Raw genomic sequence first — 19,323 nt, 5'->3', positions numbered from 1 at the left:
AGTGTCAGTTTGGCTACAACCAATACTGCACTCAGAACAGGACACCATCTTGCCTTCTCCAGATGGAAGTGGCGGGGCACTCTGACTGCCCAAAACAACCTAGAGAGAAAAATTTAAAAAAACCTATGGTAGCACCTTGACTTCTCAAAAAATGTATTCTTACACGGAATCCAAACCGGGTGCGCGTGTGCGCCATCGTGCATACATTTATTTTGTCCCCCCACACCAAACGCGATCACTACACAAAGGTTAAAATATCAAAACAAACTCTGAACCAATTACATTAATTTGGGGACAGGTCGAAAAGCATTAAACATGTATGGCAATTTAGCTAGTTAGCTTGCACTTGCTAGCTAATTTTCCGATTTAGCTAGCTTGCCGATTTAGCTAGCTGGGATATAAATATTGAGTTGTTATTTTAACTGAAATGCACAAGGTTCTCTACTGCAACGGCACATTTGTGGCCTGCTGGAGGTCATTTTGCAGGGCTCTGGCAGTGCTCCTCCTTGCACAAAGGCGGAGGTAGCGGTCCTGCTGCTGGGTTGTTGCCCTCCTACGGCCTCCTCCACGTCTCCTGATGTACTGGCCTGTCTCCTGGTAGCGCCTCCATGCTCTGGACACTACGCTGACAGACACAGCAAACATTCTTGCCACAGCTCACATTGATGTGCCATCCTGGATGAGCTGCACTACCTGAGCCACTTGTGTGGGTTGTAGACTCCGTCTCATGCTACCACTAGAGTGAAAGCACCGCCAGCATTCAAAAGTGACCAAAACATCAGCCAGGAAGCATAGGAACTGAGAAGTGGTCTGTGGTCACCACCTGCAGAACCACTCCTTTATTGGGGGTGTCTTGCTAATTGCCTATAATTTCCACCTTTTGTCTATTCCATTTGCACAACAGCATGTGAAATKTATTGTCAATCAGTGTTGCTTCCTAAGTGGACAGTTTGATTTCACAGAAGTGTGATTGACTTGGAGTTACATTGTGTTGTTTAAGTGTTCCCTTTATTTTTTTGAGCAGTGTATATAGACCTGATCATTTGTTGAAGAAATTGACCATCACTTGCTTTCTGACTAATTACATACCACAACAAAAACCTAGGCATTTATACAAGTCTAAACTAAGCATAATAAGGATAATTAGGCTACTCTAATACAATCAATGAGCTCTTACAGTGGGTGGCCGCAGTAGTTTAGTTTCACAGGTGACACAATTTGAGATATGAGGAGGGTTTTCGGGTTCCACACATGACTGACAGATCACCTTGTTCTACAGCACAGAAAAAGAAAGTGAGTGGACAGGTGTACACACACACACACACACACACACACACTGCAAGAGAGAAAACCAATACATTTACACTGCTTTGGATTGAAAAGGTAAATGTTAACACACCTGCAAATAAAGTAATCTATATTCAAACGTGTATATGTGCAAAGTCACAAGGTGTTTGAAAGCGGAGTGTTTGTGGCAGTAAACTTCATATTTACCTGGAGTCTTAAGCTGGCCTGAGGCTGGAGCTGGAGGCCTCACATACCACACATGTGGGGGTGTTGACASGCACCATTGTTTTACAGTGGACACACAAGCCCATCTAAAGACAAAAGAGAAACCCAAACCTGGGCTGACGAACATTGAATTGAAATGCCAGAATGAACACACAGGCCAAATTKAACATTGAATTGAAAGGCCTGAAAGAATACACAGACCCGTTAGCCTTGGGTGACTTAAAGTGGAAAAACACTGCATGAAACAAAACTGCATTTCCATTTTGCAGCTATATACTGCAATATGCTAAAGTATCTCCAAATACTTTTCGTGATTTTCCCTGAATTCCTATTATTTTGTGGTGGCATTTTTTTGCATCTTAATAGGGAAAAACAAACACAGTAAGATTGACCTAATGTTAAATGCCACACTGTAAAATGTGCATACAATCAAAGAGTAGGCCATCAACAAAATGTTAACAATAGTAGCAGTATTAATAGTAGAAGGTGGTTTTAGGACTGGGGTGATACCTGGTATCATTCGCTTCTCCATTAGAAACAATCTCTCTGCATCTTTGTCTCATGCTTTTTCTCTTTCTTTCTCTCACTTTCTGTTCACTCACCTCAGAAAGTCTGTCTCCCTTTGGATCCTTGACATTTGAGTGCTGGTTAGGTTTTTGAAAGGACTGTCTTCCAAGCTTGCAGTCTGAAAGAGCATTCAACAGCAAATAATTCATGTTCTGTGGCGTTCTAAGTAAGGAGCTGTATTTGCTCATATGATTTGATCATCTTTGCATGGCAGCCTGTTTGTGATCTCATGTTGAATGTCCATGCAGAATTTTTTGTTGGTAGAATAGGCTAATAGGCTAACTTGGAACACCAGAGTTGTGGGTTTGATTCCCACATGGGTCACATGAATGTATTTGTTAACTCTTAGCAGATTCTGATAATTGACCATATTACTACCAGTCACCATCATCACCGTAATAATGATATAATATAATTGATAATATAAATAGAATTATAAACYGGGCGTTGCGTTGTGCCTAAGAACAGCCCATAGCCGTAGTATATTGGCCATATACCACACCCCCTCGGGCCTTATTGCTTAAATAATATTCACAATATATTTTTGGTGAATGTACCAGTGTCTGAGAACGATGTGAAGACATGGGACATAAGCCCTAGACGGCTGCTGAGGAACCATGGACCTTAAGGGGGCCTGCAGGTCTTTGGGACTAAAGAAGACACACACAGCTATTACCAAAACGTACACGCTCTTACACTGCATAACATTCATAAACAATCAATAATCCCCTTCATATTATAAAGGGTATTATTGATAGCTTATGAATGTTATAAAGTTTATAAGTATTATATGAATCTCCATATATATATATATATATATAGTAAATGTCAGTTTGACAGTGTTTGCACCAGAGATCCTATTCTAATTCTTAATTCAATGGTATGCACTGACACAGCAGCTTGCACTTATTGAGACAAGCATTTATAAATACTGATATTGAGTTTCTAACAGTGTTGTGCATTGCATATGAATATGATATTTAGTACTTACATTACAGCATGACCGCAGTATGGTCAAGTATACACAAATATTTTTGTGACACTAATACTTTTATAGGGCATTGGGAAATAGCTCAATACTAATTTCCCTAAAGGGCTATCTTTGTCATGTTGTTTAGGCAGTGTAAATTGCTCATTAGTAAAAGTTATTAAATTAGACATACCTTGAAGCTTCAGTGAGGCATCTCCAGAACCGTTCTCTGTCCCCATCTCCTGTGAGAAACAGAGCAATACAATAGATCCACAGTAACAGTATACTCAGCTTCACCTCAGCTTGTTCAGAACAGATATTGATGCAGATGGTAACACATTTGTTTGAATGCTCCATCATTGTGATGTATACAGTTTTCAAGAGAATGCCTGGTGTAGCCTAACATGTAATWACTGTTGTGTCAGTTATGTCACGCCATTGCTAGGCTTCTGCAACAAATCTGTGAAGAAGCATGACATTTTAGTAAAGTTCTTTAGCTTTATAGCAACTGTGATGCAAACCGGCAATGTGACATATCTTATCATAAGTTGTCATTACATGTTACATGAAATGAAGTAGTTCGCATGCAAATATGCCTGACTATACCTGTCTAGGGAGGCCTCCTTCATACTCCTTCAGAAAGTTCTCTTCCTTGTCCTCAATGGAAGGTGGCTCGTCTRAGGGCACATACTCCACCAGAAATAGCTTGGTGACAAGGCTGATAAACATAAGGTCAGTTTCAGTCATCTATTATCCATAATAGCAATTATAATAATATAACAGCACCAGACATGGATCAAATAAGTCAAGTATTTAGGGTATCCCTGCTTGGATTTATGTTAATTCCATGGTACAGGGAAAACAAAATCTGATTTAACCCAGGACTGAATGGCAATGAAACAATAAATGTCTTTGTGTGATATATTTTTGTAGAATCCTTTCACAATTCAACCTGGTAATAGCCAGAGCTATGACTGACACTTTGTCCTCAGGTAAGCATATTGGTCCGCTATACTTCAAAGTGCTGTTCTCTCCAAACCCTGGTCTCTTCATCGCCTCTGGTTTAGTACCATCCAGAGTGTAGTAGATAGTGACATCTGGGATATCTAGGCAGCAATATATGTTGTTTGTCAAAAACCGTTGAATCTAGGGTAGATGTAATCTATCAGTGCATTGTGGATATCACACACAAAAAACTATGAAACAATATTCAAACATAAATGCGGTACATACAATATATTAATGCATCCTCCACACATTATGGATACACGCATGATTTGATCTCAAGAGGAGTTGTGGTGTCTATCTCATCCTTGGCTTTACCAGGAGGGGGGATTCGAATCGATATGATGAGGCACCACAATGCAACCGGCTGTCATGTTCGGTCCTATAATAAAAATGCAGCGATAAAAACATTTTCATCAGACCATTGCAAAAGTGACATGTGTTATTATAAAGTGTTTAAGACGGATAAAGTTTTTAACCTGCTATAGCTGCTTTGAACAGTTTCCGCTGATGTTACAAAGCAGATGCGATGCAGCAACGGAGAAACATAACGTTACACCTTAGCAACCACCACAGCCAATGGCAGGATTCACGATGTTTTCATCGTTTATTCTCAACTTTTATTATATTAGCTATCATCTTGCTATTCCTGAAAAACCTGGAAAACGTTGAATGCTCGCGCCATAGAAATGTAATCCACTGCGTTCTATGCATGTCTCGCACGCTCTTTCATTATAATAAACCATTATCAAAGAATATGTGTTATTGTTACAAAATGCACCAAATCACTCACTAAATACTAAAATACTGATGACAATAGGCTTAGAAAAGAAATAAAATTATAAATGAATTGAACTACTACAGTGAAAGGTATTTTCTACGTTTTTAAAATGCAATTTCCGGGCTTCTATATAGCCACCTAAATGCGACTTGGACTCAGAGTCACATGTTCAATTGTTGATGAATTGCATTGTTAGCTAGCTAGCGTTACCTATATAATATTGTACAACTGTCCACGATGGCGGATGTAAAGAAAGTAAAGAAAGAATCCACAGATCCTGTAGACATTGAAAACAGGTTTGTCGCTGTCAAGAAGTCCCTAGCATAGGCTAGCACGCAATCTAGTTAGGTAACTTAGCTGTCTATTTTCACTTGCTCCAATGGGATACATCTGGCCAACTAACGCTAGCTAGCAAGACATAGACCAAGGGACTTAGATACTTTTAAATCTGCCTTATAAAACTAAACAAATCTGCTAAAGAAGGCGTTTCAATTCTTTCAGCCAATGTTTTCAACCCTTGACTTCTAGTCCCACAAGTTTGACAATGACAGTTTGATGCATGTAGCTATAGTGAGCTAACTAACGTTACTGTACAGTCGTGGCCAAAAGTTGAGAATAACACAAATATACATTTTCACAARGTCTGCTGCCTCCAGTGTCTTTAGATATTTTTGTCAGATGTTACAGAATACTGAAGTATAATTACAAGCATTTCATAAGTGTTAAAGGCTTTTATTGACAATTACATGAAGTTGATGCAAAGAGTCAATATTTGCAGTGTTGACCCTTCTGGTCTGAGGAGTTTCCTGGCCATGGAGCCAAAATATCGATGTTTTGTTCCCCGAGCCACTTATCGCACTTGGCTAATAGCCAGGAGTGATAACTATCATGCTGGAAAAGGCATTGTTCGTTACCAAAATCTTCCTGGATGGTTGGGAGAAGTTGCTCTCGGAGGATGTGTTGGTACCATTCTTTATTCATGGCTGTGTTCTTAGGCAAAATTGTGAGTGAGCCCACTCCCTTGGCTGAGAAGCAACCTCACACATGAATGGTCTCAGGATGCTTTACTGTTGGCATGACACAGGACTGATGGTAGCGCTCACCTTGTCTTCTCCGGACAAGCTTTTTTCCGGATGCCCCAAACAATCGGAAAGGGGATCAGAGAAAATGACTTTACCCCAGTCCTCAGCAGCTGAATCAACTTTAGGAGACGGTTCTGGCGCTTGCTGGACTTTCTTGGGCGCCCTGAAGYCTTCTTCACAACAATTGAACCGCTCTCCTTGGAGTTCTTGATGATCCGATAAATGGTTGATTTAGGTGCAATCTTACTGGCAGCAATATCCTTGCCTGTGAAGCCCTTTTTGTGCAAAGCAATGATGACGGCACGTGTTTCCTTGCAGGTAACCATGTTGACAGAGGAAGAACAATGATTCCAAACACCACCCTCCTTTTGAAGCTTCCAGTCTGTTATTCAAACTCAATCAGCATGACAGAGTGATCTCCAGCCTTGTCCTCGTCAACACTCACACCTGTGTTAACGAGAGAATCACTGACATGTCAGCTGGTCCTTTTGTGGCAGGGCTGAAATGCAAAATGCATGGAAATGTTTTTGGGGGATTCAGTTCATTTGCATGGCAAAGAGGGACTTTGCAATTAATTGCAATTCATCTGATCACTCTTCATAATATTCTGGAGTATATGCAAATTGCCATCATACAAACTGAGGCAGCAGACTTTTTGAAAATGTATATTCGTGTCATTCTCAAAACTTTTGGCCATGACTGTGTAATACATGAACTAGCTACTGTAATGATCTTCATCTACTAGTTAGACTAGCTATCTAGCTAMATCAATCATAATTTGAGTAAGCAGTAAGATATTTATAGTTGCGTTTATAGTAAATCTGATGTCCTGACTAGCTAGGTTGCTAACTATCGTTAATGTAACGTTATATTATACTCTGATATTATAAAGGATAAAGGCGCTCTGTCAACAGTTCCCTCGTGGAATAACAGACCAGGTGATCCAGAATGACATGCCTAATTTGGAGGCTCAACAGAGAGCCATGGCCATCAACAGACTACTGTCATTGGTAAGTGGCACAGGTGTAGCCTGGGTGCCCGTCCGTTTCTGCTCTCTTAACGACTCCTTATGTAATTGTCATGCCAAACATGTTTGGCTTGACAATGAGAATGGTGTTGACAAGATCACAAACAGAGGAGTTTGTGATCTCACTGTCATGGGTACGTTGAGTGGATTTGTACATTAGGGTTGGGCGATATCAGCCTTTGTTCCATCGTGATTATGTACTTAGAACATGCCTACGACTTAAATTTGTGTATTTTTGAAAGTGGCAACTTTTTAGGACAATTTCTTAGGCTATACACTGTTTAAAACTAACTTGTCTTAAAGCTTTTGTGATTGGCCTGGTAGGAGGACTGTTGGGCCAATTCGCATGGAGYGATTAAGCTGGCCTGGCATGGATAACTTATTTCTTAGTAAGCGTTGCTCAACTGTAGGCCTATTGATTTTTTTAAACAGTTTTTCTATAGACCACTATTGTTTGTCTTTCAAACTATGAATCCCCTACATTATGTTTTGAAGCAATTCAAACAACTTTCTGAAAGGGAACTCCGTTMGATTAATTCACTGTTCCATTGCATGAAAGCCAGAATGCATAAAACTGAAAGTGTATGTACGCCTATAGCCTAAAGTTGTATTCCTATTGAAGGGAAAAATTCGTTTTTTTATAAGCGGGTAGACACAGGTTAGTTAAGGAGTGTGCATTAGCAAATAGGAATATAGGCAGTTTACTCAGAATGTCCACCAATGCGCTTTCCTGCTGAGGGCTGCCTGACTCTGCGCTTTACTGCCAGTCAAGTTGAAATAGATTAGGCTATCGTCTGTCACATCACAATGTTGTCACCAACGACTATAACTGTCAATTCTCCTCAATAAATGATACTACCGTAATATGCGTTGGACGATAATGTTGTCATGACCTCGTGTTCATGTTGGTCAGTAACAAGAACATGAGGGTAAAGAACATGATGCACGATAGATCCATGTGTTCATCAATGATCAGATTTTCCAAACATTGCCTCAATAGTTCTGGTTGACAGCGCAATGCTGAGGATGGGAATGTTGTAACCGAGTTTAATCTTGTGCACACAGGGTCAGTTGGACCTTCTACGAAACAGCTCAGGTCTTCTATACCGCATGAAGGATGCCCAGGCAGCAAGGTAAATGTCAGCATCGTCATTCAACATTTAACAATATATATATATTTTTTTGAAGGAAGCCTTCAGGAAGGACTTTTATTTCTGGATGATTCGGAACTTCAGCTGTGTTTGTTATGTCCCAAAGCAAAATGAAAGGCTCCGACAATCAAGAGAAGCTGGTCTATCAGGTCATTGAGGATGCAGGAAACAAAGGTAGGGATTTCAGAGGCGTCCTGTCCAGACAACCCCTAGCCCCTACACCCTTAGGTAGCCTACTTGGGTAGATCAGACAGGGTATAAGCAAATGCTTCACCTTTCCCTCTGATAGGCTAGGTGACATTTTCCGCATATTGTTTACATCTATCCGATCCTCTCCGATCTACTCAAGTGCTATGGGGGTAAGAGATGGGTGTTGTCTTTGGATGGGGCCATCAAGTCCATTCAAACCTGGCCAACTCACACAGTTCACACTTGACACTTCACAGTATCCACCACAACATTATTTTCCGTTGTTGTATTTCTTTGAAATGTTCTTTCCATTTTGTATATTCATGAACTGTCCCCTTGCTTTCACACAGGGATCTGGAGTAGGGACATTAGATATAAGAGCAACCTTCCTCTGACAGAGATCAACAAGATCCTCAAGAACCTAGAGAGCAAGAAGCTGATCAAGGCTGTGAAATCAGTGGCTGTGAGTCGAGCTCCAAACACTAAGATATTCTAAAATGCATGTTTTAAAAACCAGAGATATGGTTGAATCAAAAAAAGTACCACTTAATAATTTTATAATAATAATAATAACTTAATAATATGAATGCATCAGCAGTCATGCTATACAAACTCTGTAAGTGTTTAGTCTCACCTATGAGTTGTTGTTGTTTGTCCAGGCGTCAAAGAAGAAGGTTTACATGCTGTACAACCTGCAGCCAGACCGCTCGGTGACTGGGGGAGCCTGGTACAGTGACCAGGACTTTGAGTCTGAGTTTGTGGAGGTTCTCAATCAGCAGTGTTTCAAATTCCTTCAGAGTAAGGTGAAGGGTCCACCGAATGGGAGTGGGACAAATGTCTTACAATGTACAAGTCACAGAAATGAAATGGGTGTGTTCTGTCGTGTAAATGTTTGGAAATAAGTTACTAATTAACTGATATGAGCACATCAATGTTGGGAACAGTGTGAAGCATGCTTCAATCTAATAGATTATGCCATAAAGACAATCTATACGGCTTCTGGGGCACTAGCATTTGTTTTGGAATGCACCCTAAAATTCTTCCAATTCTAAATGCAGGGCTGGTTGACATAGCCAGAAACAACTCTGGCTCCTAGTTATAGGCTATCTGGTAACCAAGAGTTTATTAGGACATAATATCGACGGCCATGTTGGTTTATTTGTCACCCTCTAGGCCGAGGTGGCGAGGGACAGCAAGCAGAACCCCATGGTGCAAAGAAACAGCTCCTTTGCCACCTCTCACGAAGTGTGGAAGTATATTTGTGAACTCGGCATCAGCAAGGTGAGACTGCTGCTGGCGACATTCTGTTCGGTTTTGACCGCAATTTTGTCACGTTCTTGCCAATAACGGCCAAAGTTGTCAAGACCAGGGTGGAATCCTCCACTGGTTGGTGAGGACCGGGACATAATCGTCCACATGACTATTTTCACACTATTGACCAAACAGAGCTGTACTGTCTGCGCTGGCCTGGTTATGAATCTGCCATAGTTGCAGGTAATGGGCCGGAAAGGTCCATGCGAAAAGAAAATATCCGAGCCAACAAAGTATTGTAACGACCCTGGGTTTATAAGCGCGGATATCGACTCTGCCGCTCGAGCATGCTTTTGCGGCACAGTCGATAGCGCGGTGGACTTCGGACTAGAAGGTTGAGGGTTCGAGACCTGCTCCCTGCGGTTTCATTACAGTATGGTTGGTACTCTGTACAAATACGGTGAAAAGGGTACAATGTGAGGGGGTCAAATGTAACAACTGTAACAGTCTCACCTTTCAGCATACAGTTGCTGTGTACAGTTGAAGTCGGAAGTTTACATACACCTGAGCCAAATACATTTAAACTCAGTTTTTCACAATTCCTGACATTTAATTCTAGTAAAAATTCCCTGTCTTAGGTCAGTTAGGATTACCACTTCATTTTAAGAATGTGAAATGTCAGAATAATAGTAGAGAGTGATTTATTTCAGCTTTTATTTCTTTCATCACATTCCCAGTGGGTCAGAAGTTTACATACACTCAATTAGTATTTRCTAGCATTGCCTTTAAATTGTTTAACTTGGGTCAAACATTTCGGGTAGGCTTCCACAAGCTTCCCACAATAAGTTGGGTGAATTTTGGCCCATGCCTCTTGACAGAGCTGGTGTAACTGAGTCAGGTTTGTAGGCCTCATTGCTCGCACACACTTTTTCAGTTCTGCCCACAAATTTTCTATAGGATTGAGGTCAGGGCTTTGATGGTCACTCCAATACCTTGACATTGTTGTCCTTAAGCCATTTTGCCACAACTTTGGATGTATGCTTGGGGTCATTGTCCATTTGGAAGACCCATTTGCGACCAAGCTTTAACTTCCTGACTGATGTCTTGAGATGTTGCTTCAATATATCCACATAATTTTTCTCCCTCATGATGCCATCTATTTTGTGAAGTGCACCAGACCCTCCTGCAGCAAAGCACCCCCACAACATGATGCTGCAACCCCCGTGCTTCACGGTTGGGATGGTGTTCTTCGGCTTGCCAAGCCTCCCCCTTTTTCCTCCAAACATAACGATGGTCATCATGGCCAAACAGTTCCATTGTTTGTTCATCAGACCAGAGGACATTTCTCCAAAAAGTACGATCTTTGTCCCCATGTGCAGTTGCAAACCGTAGTCTGACTTTTTTATGGCGGTTTTGAGCAGTGGCTTCTTCCTGCTGAGCGCCTTTCAGGTTATGTCGATTTAGGACTCATTTTACTGTGGATAGATACTTTTGTACCTGTTTCCTCCAGCATCTTCACAAGGCCCTTTGCTGTTGTTCTGAGATTGATTTGCATTTTGCACCAAAGTACGTTCATCTCTAGGAGACAGAACGCGTCTCCTTCCTGAGCGGTATGACGGCTGTGTGGTCCCATGGTGTTTATACTTGCGTACTATTGTTTGTACAGATGAATGTGGTACCTTCAGGTGTTTGGAAATTGCTCCCAATGATGAACCAGACTTGTGGATGTTGACAATTTTTGGCTGATTCTTTTGATTTTCCATGATGTCAAGCAAAGAGGCACTGAGTTTGAAGGTAGGCCTTGAAATAAATCCACAGGTACACCTCAAATTGACTCAAATTATGTCAATTAGTCTATCAGAAGCTTCTAAAACCATGACATAATTTTCTGGAATTTTACAAACTGTTTAAAGGCACAGTCAACTTAGTGTATGTAAACTTCTGACCCACTGGAATTGTGATACAGTGAATTATAAGTGAAATAATCTGTCTGTAAACAATTGTTGGAAAAATTACTTGTGTCATGCAAAGTAGATGTTCTAAACGACTTGCCAAAACTATAGTTTGTTAACAAGAAATTTGGTGGTTGAAAAACGAGTTTTAATGACTCCAACCTAAGTGTATGTAAACTTCCGACTTCAACTGTATTTCCTATGGAGGTTGAAAGTCTGAATATTGCACTTTGTGCAGGTGGACCTGTCTATGGAGGACATTGAGACTATTCTGAACACGCTCATCTACGACGGCAAGGTGGAGATGACCATCATCGCGGCCAAGGAGGGGACTGTGGGCAGTGTGGACGGCCAGATGAAGCTGTACAGAGGGGTCAACCCTATCATCCAGCCCACAGGCCTGGTCAAGGCGCCCTGTGGCCTCTGTCCGGTGAGCCCTCCTTCACAGGCAACAGCAGCCAAGTGGCTCCGTTTCAATATCCATACCAGCATATCACTTGGTATTAAACATTGCAATCGGGATATACACTGAGTGTACAAAACATTAGGAACACCGTTATCCATGACCGACTGACCAGGTAAAAGCTATGATCCCTTATTGATATGACTTGTTAAATTCACTTCAATCAGTGTCAATGAAGGGAAGGAGACAGGTTAAAGAAGGATTTCCAAGCCTTGAGACAATTGAGACATGGATTGTTTATGTGTGCCATTCAGAGAGTAAATGGGCAAGACAAAATATTGAAGAGCCTTTGAACGGGTTATGGTAGTAAGTGCCAGGCGCGCTGGTTTGTGTCAAGAACTGCAACACTGCTAGGTTTTTCACGCTCAACAGTTTCCTGTGTGTATTAAGAATGGTCCACCACCCAAAGGACATCTCGACAACTGTGGGAAAGCATTGGAATCAACATGGCTCTCTGTGGAGCGCKTTTGACACCTTGTAGAGTCCATGACCAGATTAATTGAGGCTGTTCTGAGGGCAAAAGGGGGGTGCAACAGTATTAGGAAGGTGTTCCTAATATTTTGTACACTGTGTCTAACACCCAAACTACATCAGTAGTGTTGTGGTTTCCTTCATTAGCGTTGTTTATAGTTTGCTGCACCAAAAGCAGCAAACAGAGGCACAAATTAAAACGCCAGCCACTTTATCAGTTGAGAACGCTTCAGAGACGCATGTAGAAAACATGTAAACACACATGCCCTGTATAGTTTGGCCRTAAGTGGTATGCTAGTGTGGACATTGGAGAGCCCAGTCACTCGTCAAATACTAGAACGGCATGTTTTGACCTAGGGCTGGGCAGAAAGAAGGAAAGGAAGGAGACCTGCATATTTCTGATCCTAAGTGTTTTACCAATTCTATTAAAAGGTACTTCACCTGTAGCCAGATAGCCAGCAGGAAGTGCTAGAAAAAGGGAAATTAAGTATTATGTAGGTTTGATGATGCAGGATTCTTCCAGGAGTGTACATTTATTTACGTCTCTTTTCTTAGGTGTTTGATGACTGTCACGAAGGAGGCGAGATATCCCCCTCCAACTGTGTGTATATGGCAGAGTGGYTGGACTTTTGACCAGTGACTTAGCTTGTTTAGTTTCTCTGTGGAGAAAGTTTCATGTGTATTTTTTTTCTAGCAACCTTTGATGCATCTGAATATATTTTTTATTTATACAGGGCTTAATAAATATTTTAAGACCTGATTGAGAATGTCTACTCTCCTTGGGAAATGTAACAAGCTCAATTGTATCCTGCCGCTACATTTTAATCTAGCACTTATGAAAGTGTTGAAGATGGACACGTTTTGCAAAAGCATTCCTTTTGCGCTGGAAATAAACAAGATTGTTTTACTTCTTCAGCACACATGATAAAGCACAGCATTGCAATAGCCTAAATCTTTTTGTCAGACAGCGTTTCAAAATGAACCTTCTTAGCTTCAAACGTCAAGTCAGTCATTTAGTAGACACCATTATCTATAGCAACTATAGGACATTTTAAGTAAAACTAAATCACAAATTCAAGGTTTTACCTGCAATATCTGCAAAATCTAACTAAAATCTTGCGTAATTTTGTCAGATGCTCGATTAGGTTCTGGGGAGTGATGTAAGAGAAAAAACACGAGCAAAGTCTCACCAAAAACACTGAAAAAGGTCAAATATCTCAAACTAAAGCTGTTAGTGTAATTTGTTTGCAATCAAAATGTGTGTCTGCAAGAACAGATCACTCGAGGCAACTCTTAAATAGACATGAGCGTTATGACGATGTTACAAAACCCTTGCTTACAGATTGAAGGGTAGTGCTTCAGACAATCCCATGCTTGTAATCTTGGAAGATTGTTGGGAATATGAAGTATCTTAGAGGGCTTTTGGCTCAGATCCACAGGGATCTGGTAAGGCTGACTGTGGTATGTTCCTTCATGACTGTGAAGGCCTTATGTGGATCTCAATCTGATTGAAGAAAAGGAGTAGTATGATGTAGATAATTTGGGTACACTAGATCACTGTAATCAGTTGTATTCCTGTTTGGCAGTGTTGGATTGAAGGGTCCCAATAGCATGTGTTTTTATACCTGAGTTGATTTGTCTGTGTATTCTGTTAGAGCGCAAGCGCCAAGGCCAGATTGGGCACACATGCTGTTTGTCGCAGATTTTTTGTGCCAAAACCATCAACATAGTTAAGGGATGGAAATACATTCTGTTTATTAGTTATAAAAACATCTTTACACAGCATTTTATTCGCAGTTCGATSGAAACTCACGGCTGTCAGTAAAATGTGCATATGGGTGAATCTTAAAATATTTGCTTAACTCTTTCAAACTGACGGAAACACAGGKGAATCGAAACTGGCGAGTCTTCCATAGAGCACTCAAAGTAATRGAGCAAAAGATAAGCACGTTGATGACAATGARCTACACTTGATCAATTGGAATATCCATATCGTAATCATAAAGGTCCACATGAGGATTCCCCAGAGGGACACAGAATGAAGGGAGCAACTGAACAGAGAATCGTAATTGGGCTATTGTCCTCATTGTGTGTCATATTCCAATGGCGGACAACTCTGCTGCTTTTTAAGCAGCTGCCCTCAGCTTTCTCACTGTGTCAATGAGCTCAGGGAATTGTGTTCTGGAAGTGTCCTCGTTCTATGTACTTGTGCAGCTCCGCGCCCAAGCCCTCGGCCACAACTTGCTGCTCCTCCCAAGGCAGGAAGGGGTCATCCTTGGAGCCAAACTGAACAATGTGCCCAACGTTTCTTCTCATTTGCTCCCACTCCCAGTGCCGGCTAAAATATCCTGAGTGAAGAGATACACAGGGAGACCTAACGGGCGTGTTCCAAACTGCTTACATTGCAGTCGCAGATGATCAGATCGTTAAATTATATCAAACACTATTTCCAMATTTGCAGGGATCGGATACAGATCTGATTGGTCTCAGATCTCTACAAATGAGGAAATGGAGTTGTACATTAAACCAATTACTTCAATATGATTTACGATATGATAATCTGCACAACCTGACTGCAATGTAGGCAGCCTGGGATGCGTCCACTGTTTCAGTGACTCGAGGTGGGGGATGGATAAACGACTGGTGATTTACATTAAACTGGATTTAGGAACACTATTSACTGCAGCTTTTCTGTGGCGCTCTTGTATCCCAATTCAGCAATGAACACTAGGCTAGTCTAAACACCTGGGTCCAGTTTTTTATAATGATCTGATAATGATTCTGTAACCCCCTATTTTACAATCCAGGATCAGATCAACCTGGGTAATTTTGAGCAAGAAAATAGTTRGATAGGGTCATTCTGATCCAGGCATTAAAATCTCAACATCACAAAATCTGTATTTTCAGTGCTTTGAAAAGGCCTACACCTTGCCATGCACTGGACAGGTAATGTTACTACAGATTACTAAACTACATGTATAAAGATATTAATGTAAATGGAGCTTGCTTCTCTTGTCACTTGTAAGTACATGCTTTTATTTGACACTTCTCAATACAACAACTGACCATATACATGTACTGCAGTCAATTTAACATACTGGAATATTTAACCCTAACCTATTTTAATTTCTCTGAAATGTCTCCATTATAATACCTTTATAAATCCACCCTTCCAGTGGGATCAAGATTATCCAGATTTTCCATCACTACACACCGAATGATCAGAATCACATTTTTCAGTTTTGAAATACCCAATTCTAAGACTTAATCCAACCTGAATGGAATCCAATTAGAAAAGTGGTTGTTGCAGTTAATTGGAAGTGACACTGGTAATCTGAAATCTGTAAACTCACCACTCTCTCTCTCATTCTCATCTCCCAGGTCGGAAGTATAGGCACCCAACAGAATGAGGCCAAACACTTTGTGCGTTTCTGCATACCTGCATGGTACCTCAAAGTTAGGTATAGTCACTTCAAACAAACAAAAAGGAAGAGTATTTTGCATGAGGAATATCCTCAAATTCTTTGTAATATCTATCCTACCTCATAGCTGCAGCTGCCCCAGAGCTGTGGCCAATGATGACAGTCTCCTCATCACATTCGAGCTCCTCCTGCATGAATGGCAGCCAAATGCTCTCTCTGGTAGTCACAAAAAAAAAAATAATACAGTACTAGCACCTCACAGTAATGAAACTGGAGGCCCAAAATGAATGGGTTTAAATCCTGAACTTCATTCTACAAACCTGGGTCAGGCATGTTTCTCAACAGGCAGGTCATATCCAGAATCTACAGGACAGCAAGTTAACTATTAATACCTAATGAAGTATAAGTAAGTAAAGGTTGAAAGTGGGCGATTCCACGCCAGGATAGCACCCCAAAAAATTKGTATTTCAGATTGTTATGGCAATTCTCACATAGAAACTTCTTTGGGAGGAGGGATGTTTGATAGGATTTTTACATTTGCATCACAAACCATTTCTGAGAAAAGCATGATGAAAGTGGCATTTTTAGGCCCTTTTTTAGACCTATACCTCTTGTAAGACCCTATGATCTGTGAAYCGCACATGATACAGCTATCTTGGTTTCATTATACTCCGTAGTGTGCTCTAAAACATGGAGTATGTCAAAATTTCGAAATTACATTTTTCACATACATTTATTCAACATTGAAAATATTAATATGAATATCTCAAAAGTACCCTTTTTGATATAGCTTAKTGTTAGACATTGTTTGGAACAATATATTCTTCAAACACGTCACATTTCCAGAGTGGGTGCTTTGCTACTTTTGAAGATATGACCCATAGAAATTGACATGTCATATTTCAGCAAATCACCAGCAGAGGAAGTTCCCTTTGAATCMATTTTCCCCATTCAATGTGTCATAACTTCAAARGTAGCAGAGCACCCAGTGAAAATGTGATGTACTTGTAGAGTATATTGCTTAAAAAGTTTTGTCTAAAAATGTACAAAATCAAAAAGGGTACTTTTGAGATATTCACATTAATATTTTTAATGTTTAATAAATTCATGTGAAATGTTTTATTTCCAAATCTAGACATAGTCCATCATACTCTTCCATCATATAATTCTCAGAAATGATTTGTCATACAAATGTAAAAAGCGTATCAAACATTCTTCCTCCCAATGAAGTTTCTATGGGATAATTGCCAGAACAATCAGAGTCTTCCCTGCATTGCACTTGTCAATTAGAACCCTGTATGGAGGATATCCACTCATCCAAAATGCAGGGCYCTGTATAGAGCTWGCTTATGATGTGATATCTGAGGAATCTAGGCTAGTTTATAATGTGATATGTGAGGAATATAGGCATTAGTGGTAATCTGTCACTGAATATAATAAAAAATTATTTGGTGTGTATTTTATACACGTGTGAATTTGATTATTATTTTTTAAATCCCAACTCCACGAGACACCCTCAGAGAGTGGGGTCACCATTGTCCAACGCCCCTGCGGCAATTAGGGTTCAGGGCCTTGCTCAAGGGCACAGACAGACCTTTTCGGCTCGGGATTCGAACTGAGTGAGCCCAGGCAATGATAATCTGTGCAGTATCCTGTCAATTTATGCGCATATTAGGGGCAGTCTGCAGTTCAAACAAAGCAGACCCCGCCACTGTTAAAAACAAAAATCAGGAATTRGGCTGACCATCCATGAGAACAAAATAATTATTTTAACTATGTTTTTGAAGCTGTACAGTGTTTACATKACATTGCTTAGCCTACAAACATTGGAGTAAAACTTGCCAGAAGATACTGAMTCTACAGTTATGCTTGTTAACACTGAGCTGCACTGGGGTCGGAACGCAATCATGGTTACATTAAGACACTGTGGGGCCGGGGTGAGATATGGGTCGGAAAACGTACTTCAATGCAGAGATGGCATATACAGCTGTACTCCAAAWCTGACCTTTATCCACACTGCTCCATCGAGAATATTGAAATAGTGCTAGTGTTCCTGGAAAACTGCGCTTTTTGTCATCATGTTAGCTAGCAGTAGCCACTGCAGCCATTTTGGAATAGCAGTGTCAGCCAATCAGCTCCTTTGTTGTTCAAAGCCACCTTGCCATTCCATAATTGCTGCTGTGGCTTCTGCTGGCTAGCATGAGGGAAAAAAGGGCAGTTTTTCAGGAAAAATATAAGTATTTAAATCTTCTCGATGTACCATCTCTAGCACTGGCTCCATGCCGTCTTAATGTAACCATGATAGCGTTCTGACCCCATTAAAGCTCAGTGTAAACTAGTGTAAAGGTAGGATCAGGTATCTTCTGGTTAAAGTAAAACAAGTGGTTCCTAGAGTTAAGTTCATGAGGCATTTATATAAGWTATATTATTCTTGGTGTTTACATAACATTACTCTAAAAGTCCCAAAATGTATGTAACATGCAGAGTAATCAATAACGTCACATTAAAACGTTTTCAAAATCATAGGAGCCACATTATTGCATATCGTGTGGGGAGCATGCAGGCGCAAGCTGTTAGACTTTCCTATACATTACCAGTGCGCACCTTATTTATCTGTTTTTTTAGCCCAGCAATACCAATTGCACCGCTCTACATCTCCAGCTCCATTTCCTGGGACAATTATCGCTATCGTCAATGGAATTTTCTCTTATCGACGTTGTCTTCTGTCGACGTTTGAATACAATTCCCCTAAATTATGCTGCCTGTGAGTAGTCAAATGACTTTCATCAGTGCATGTTCGAGTGCGTTAATGTTGCGCAGTGAATGGTAGTGTTCAAATAGGATGCTATGGTTTGTAAATGGATTTAAGCTATATCAACGCCATCTTGTGGCCACAATAAATGAATGCCACACAATATTTGGTTCAGGACTCCAGCACAGCAGGTGGCCTTAAATCACTTTTTTTTTTCAAACACTAAAGAAGGAGAAAATGTACTACTTTAAAGGTCCAATGCAGCCGCTTTCATTTCAATATCCAATCATTTCGWGGCAACAATTAAGTACCGTACTGTGAGTGTTTTCAAATAAAATGGTCAAAAAGAGAAAAAAAMCAGCTTCTTAGCAAAGAGCAATTTCTCAAGCAAATATTTTGCTAGGACTGTCTGGTAGTGGTCTGAGGGGGGAGGGGGAAACTGAAAACCAGCTGTTATTGGCAGAGAGGTTTGGAACTCTCTTTCTTATTGGTCTATTAACTAATTTACCGCYTGGTGACGTCACCGGGCAGGCCAAAACCACATCCCACCAAAACAGGCAGAAATKTCAGGTTGTCTTTTCAAACAGCTCTTACACTAAAAGGGCATCATCATACTTTTTACAATTTAACAGTATTATTCCAACCTCATATTGTGGAAATGTATACAAAACACAGGATAATCAMATTTTTGACTGCACTGGGCCTTTAAAATGGAGATAGACTCAATG

The 19,323-nt window shown here is 40.6% G+C and overlaps 3 protein-coding genes across 5 annotated transcripts; 1 reads left to right on the top strand and 2 right to left on the bottom strand.

The window, feature by feature from the left end:
• Positions 1–430: 430 nt before the first annotated feature.
• LOC111982274 (double zinc ribbon and ankyrin repeat-containing protein 1-like) lies at positions 431–4,791 on the bottom strand. Of its 3 annotated transcripts, XM_024013822.2 has the most exons (9): positions 4,713–4,775; positions 4,534–4,561; positions 4,283–4,436; positions 4,002–4,155; positions 3,656–3,767; positions 3,243–3,291; positions 2,115–2,197; positions 1,495–1,598; positions 431–1,273 (listed from the first exon to the last, which is right to left on the bottom strand). In XM_024013822.2, the coding sequence occupies exons 4-8, from the start codon at positions 4,100–4,102 to the stop codon at positions 1,503–1,505; spliced, it is 441 nt and encodes a 146-aa protein (XP_023869590.1). In that variant the 5' UTR covers positions 4,103–4,155; positions 4,283–4,436; positions 4,534–4,561; positions 4,713–4,775; the 3' UTR covers positions 431–1,273; positions 1,495–1,502. The 3 variants fall into 3 exon arrangements, with proteins under 3 accessions (XP_023869590.1, XP_023869591.1, XP_023869592.1); XM_024013823.2 differs by having other exon boundaries at positions 431–1,623; positions 4,534–4,791; XM_024013824.2 differs by lacking the exon at positions 4,002–4,155 and having other exon boundaries at positions 4,534–4,791.
• A 190-nt stretch (positions 4,792–4,981) lies between these two features.
• On the top strand, positions 4,982–13,181 carry LOC111982271 (DNA-directed RNA polymerase III subunit RPC6). The gene is made up of 9 exons (XM_024013815.2): positions 4,982–5,131; positions 6,810–6,927; positions 8,010–8,077; positions 8,202–8,269; positions 8,635–8,747; positions 8,944–9,087; positions 9,458–9,565; positions 11,726–11,917; positions 12,977–13,181. Exons 1-9 carry the CDS (start codon positions 5,073–5,075, stop codon positions 13,052–13,054), a joined length of 948 nt encoding a protein of 315 aa, XP_023869583.1. The 5' UTR covers positions 4,982–5,072; the 3' UTR covers positions 13,055–13,181.
• Positions 13,182–14,142: 961 nt separating this feature from the next.
• Positions 14,143–18,753, bottom strand: LOC111982278 (serine hydrolase RBBP9-like). The gene is made up of 4 exons (XM_024013827.2): positions 18,448–18,753; positions 15,964–16,059; positions 15,775–15,860; positions 14,143–14,769 (listed from the first exon to the last, which is right to left on the bottom strand). The coding sequence occupies exons 2-4, from the start codon at positions 16,035–16,037 to the stop codon at positions 14,588–14,590; spliced, it is 342 nt and encodes a 113-aa protein (XP_023869595.1). The 5' UTR covers positions 16,038–16,059; positions 18,448–18,753; the 3' UTR covers positions 14,143–14,587.
• Between the last annotated feature and the right edge of the window lie 570 nt (positions 18,754–19,323).

Source organism: Salvelinus sp. IW2-2015, linkage group LG21 (assembly GCF_002910315.2).
Source record: "Salvelinus sp. IW2-2015 linkage group LG21, ASM291031v2, whole genome shotgun sequence".
NCBI lineage: Eukaryota > Metazoa > Chordata > Actinopteri > Salmoniformes > Salmonidae > Salvelinus > Salvelinus sp. IW2-2015.
Note: the sequence above shows the minus strand (reverse complement) of the source record. Positions and strands in the feature narration are given on the sequence as shown.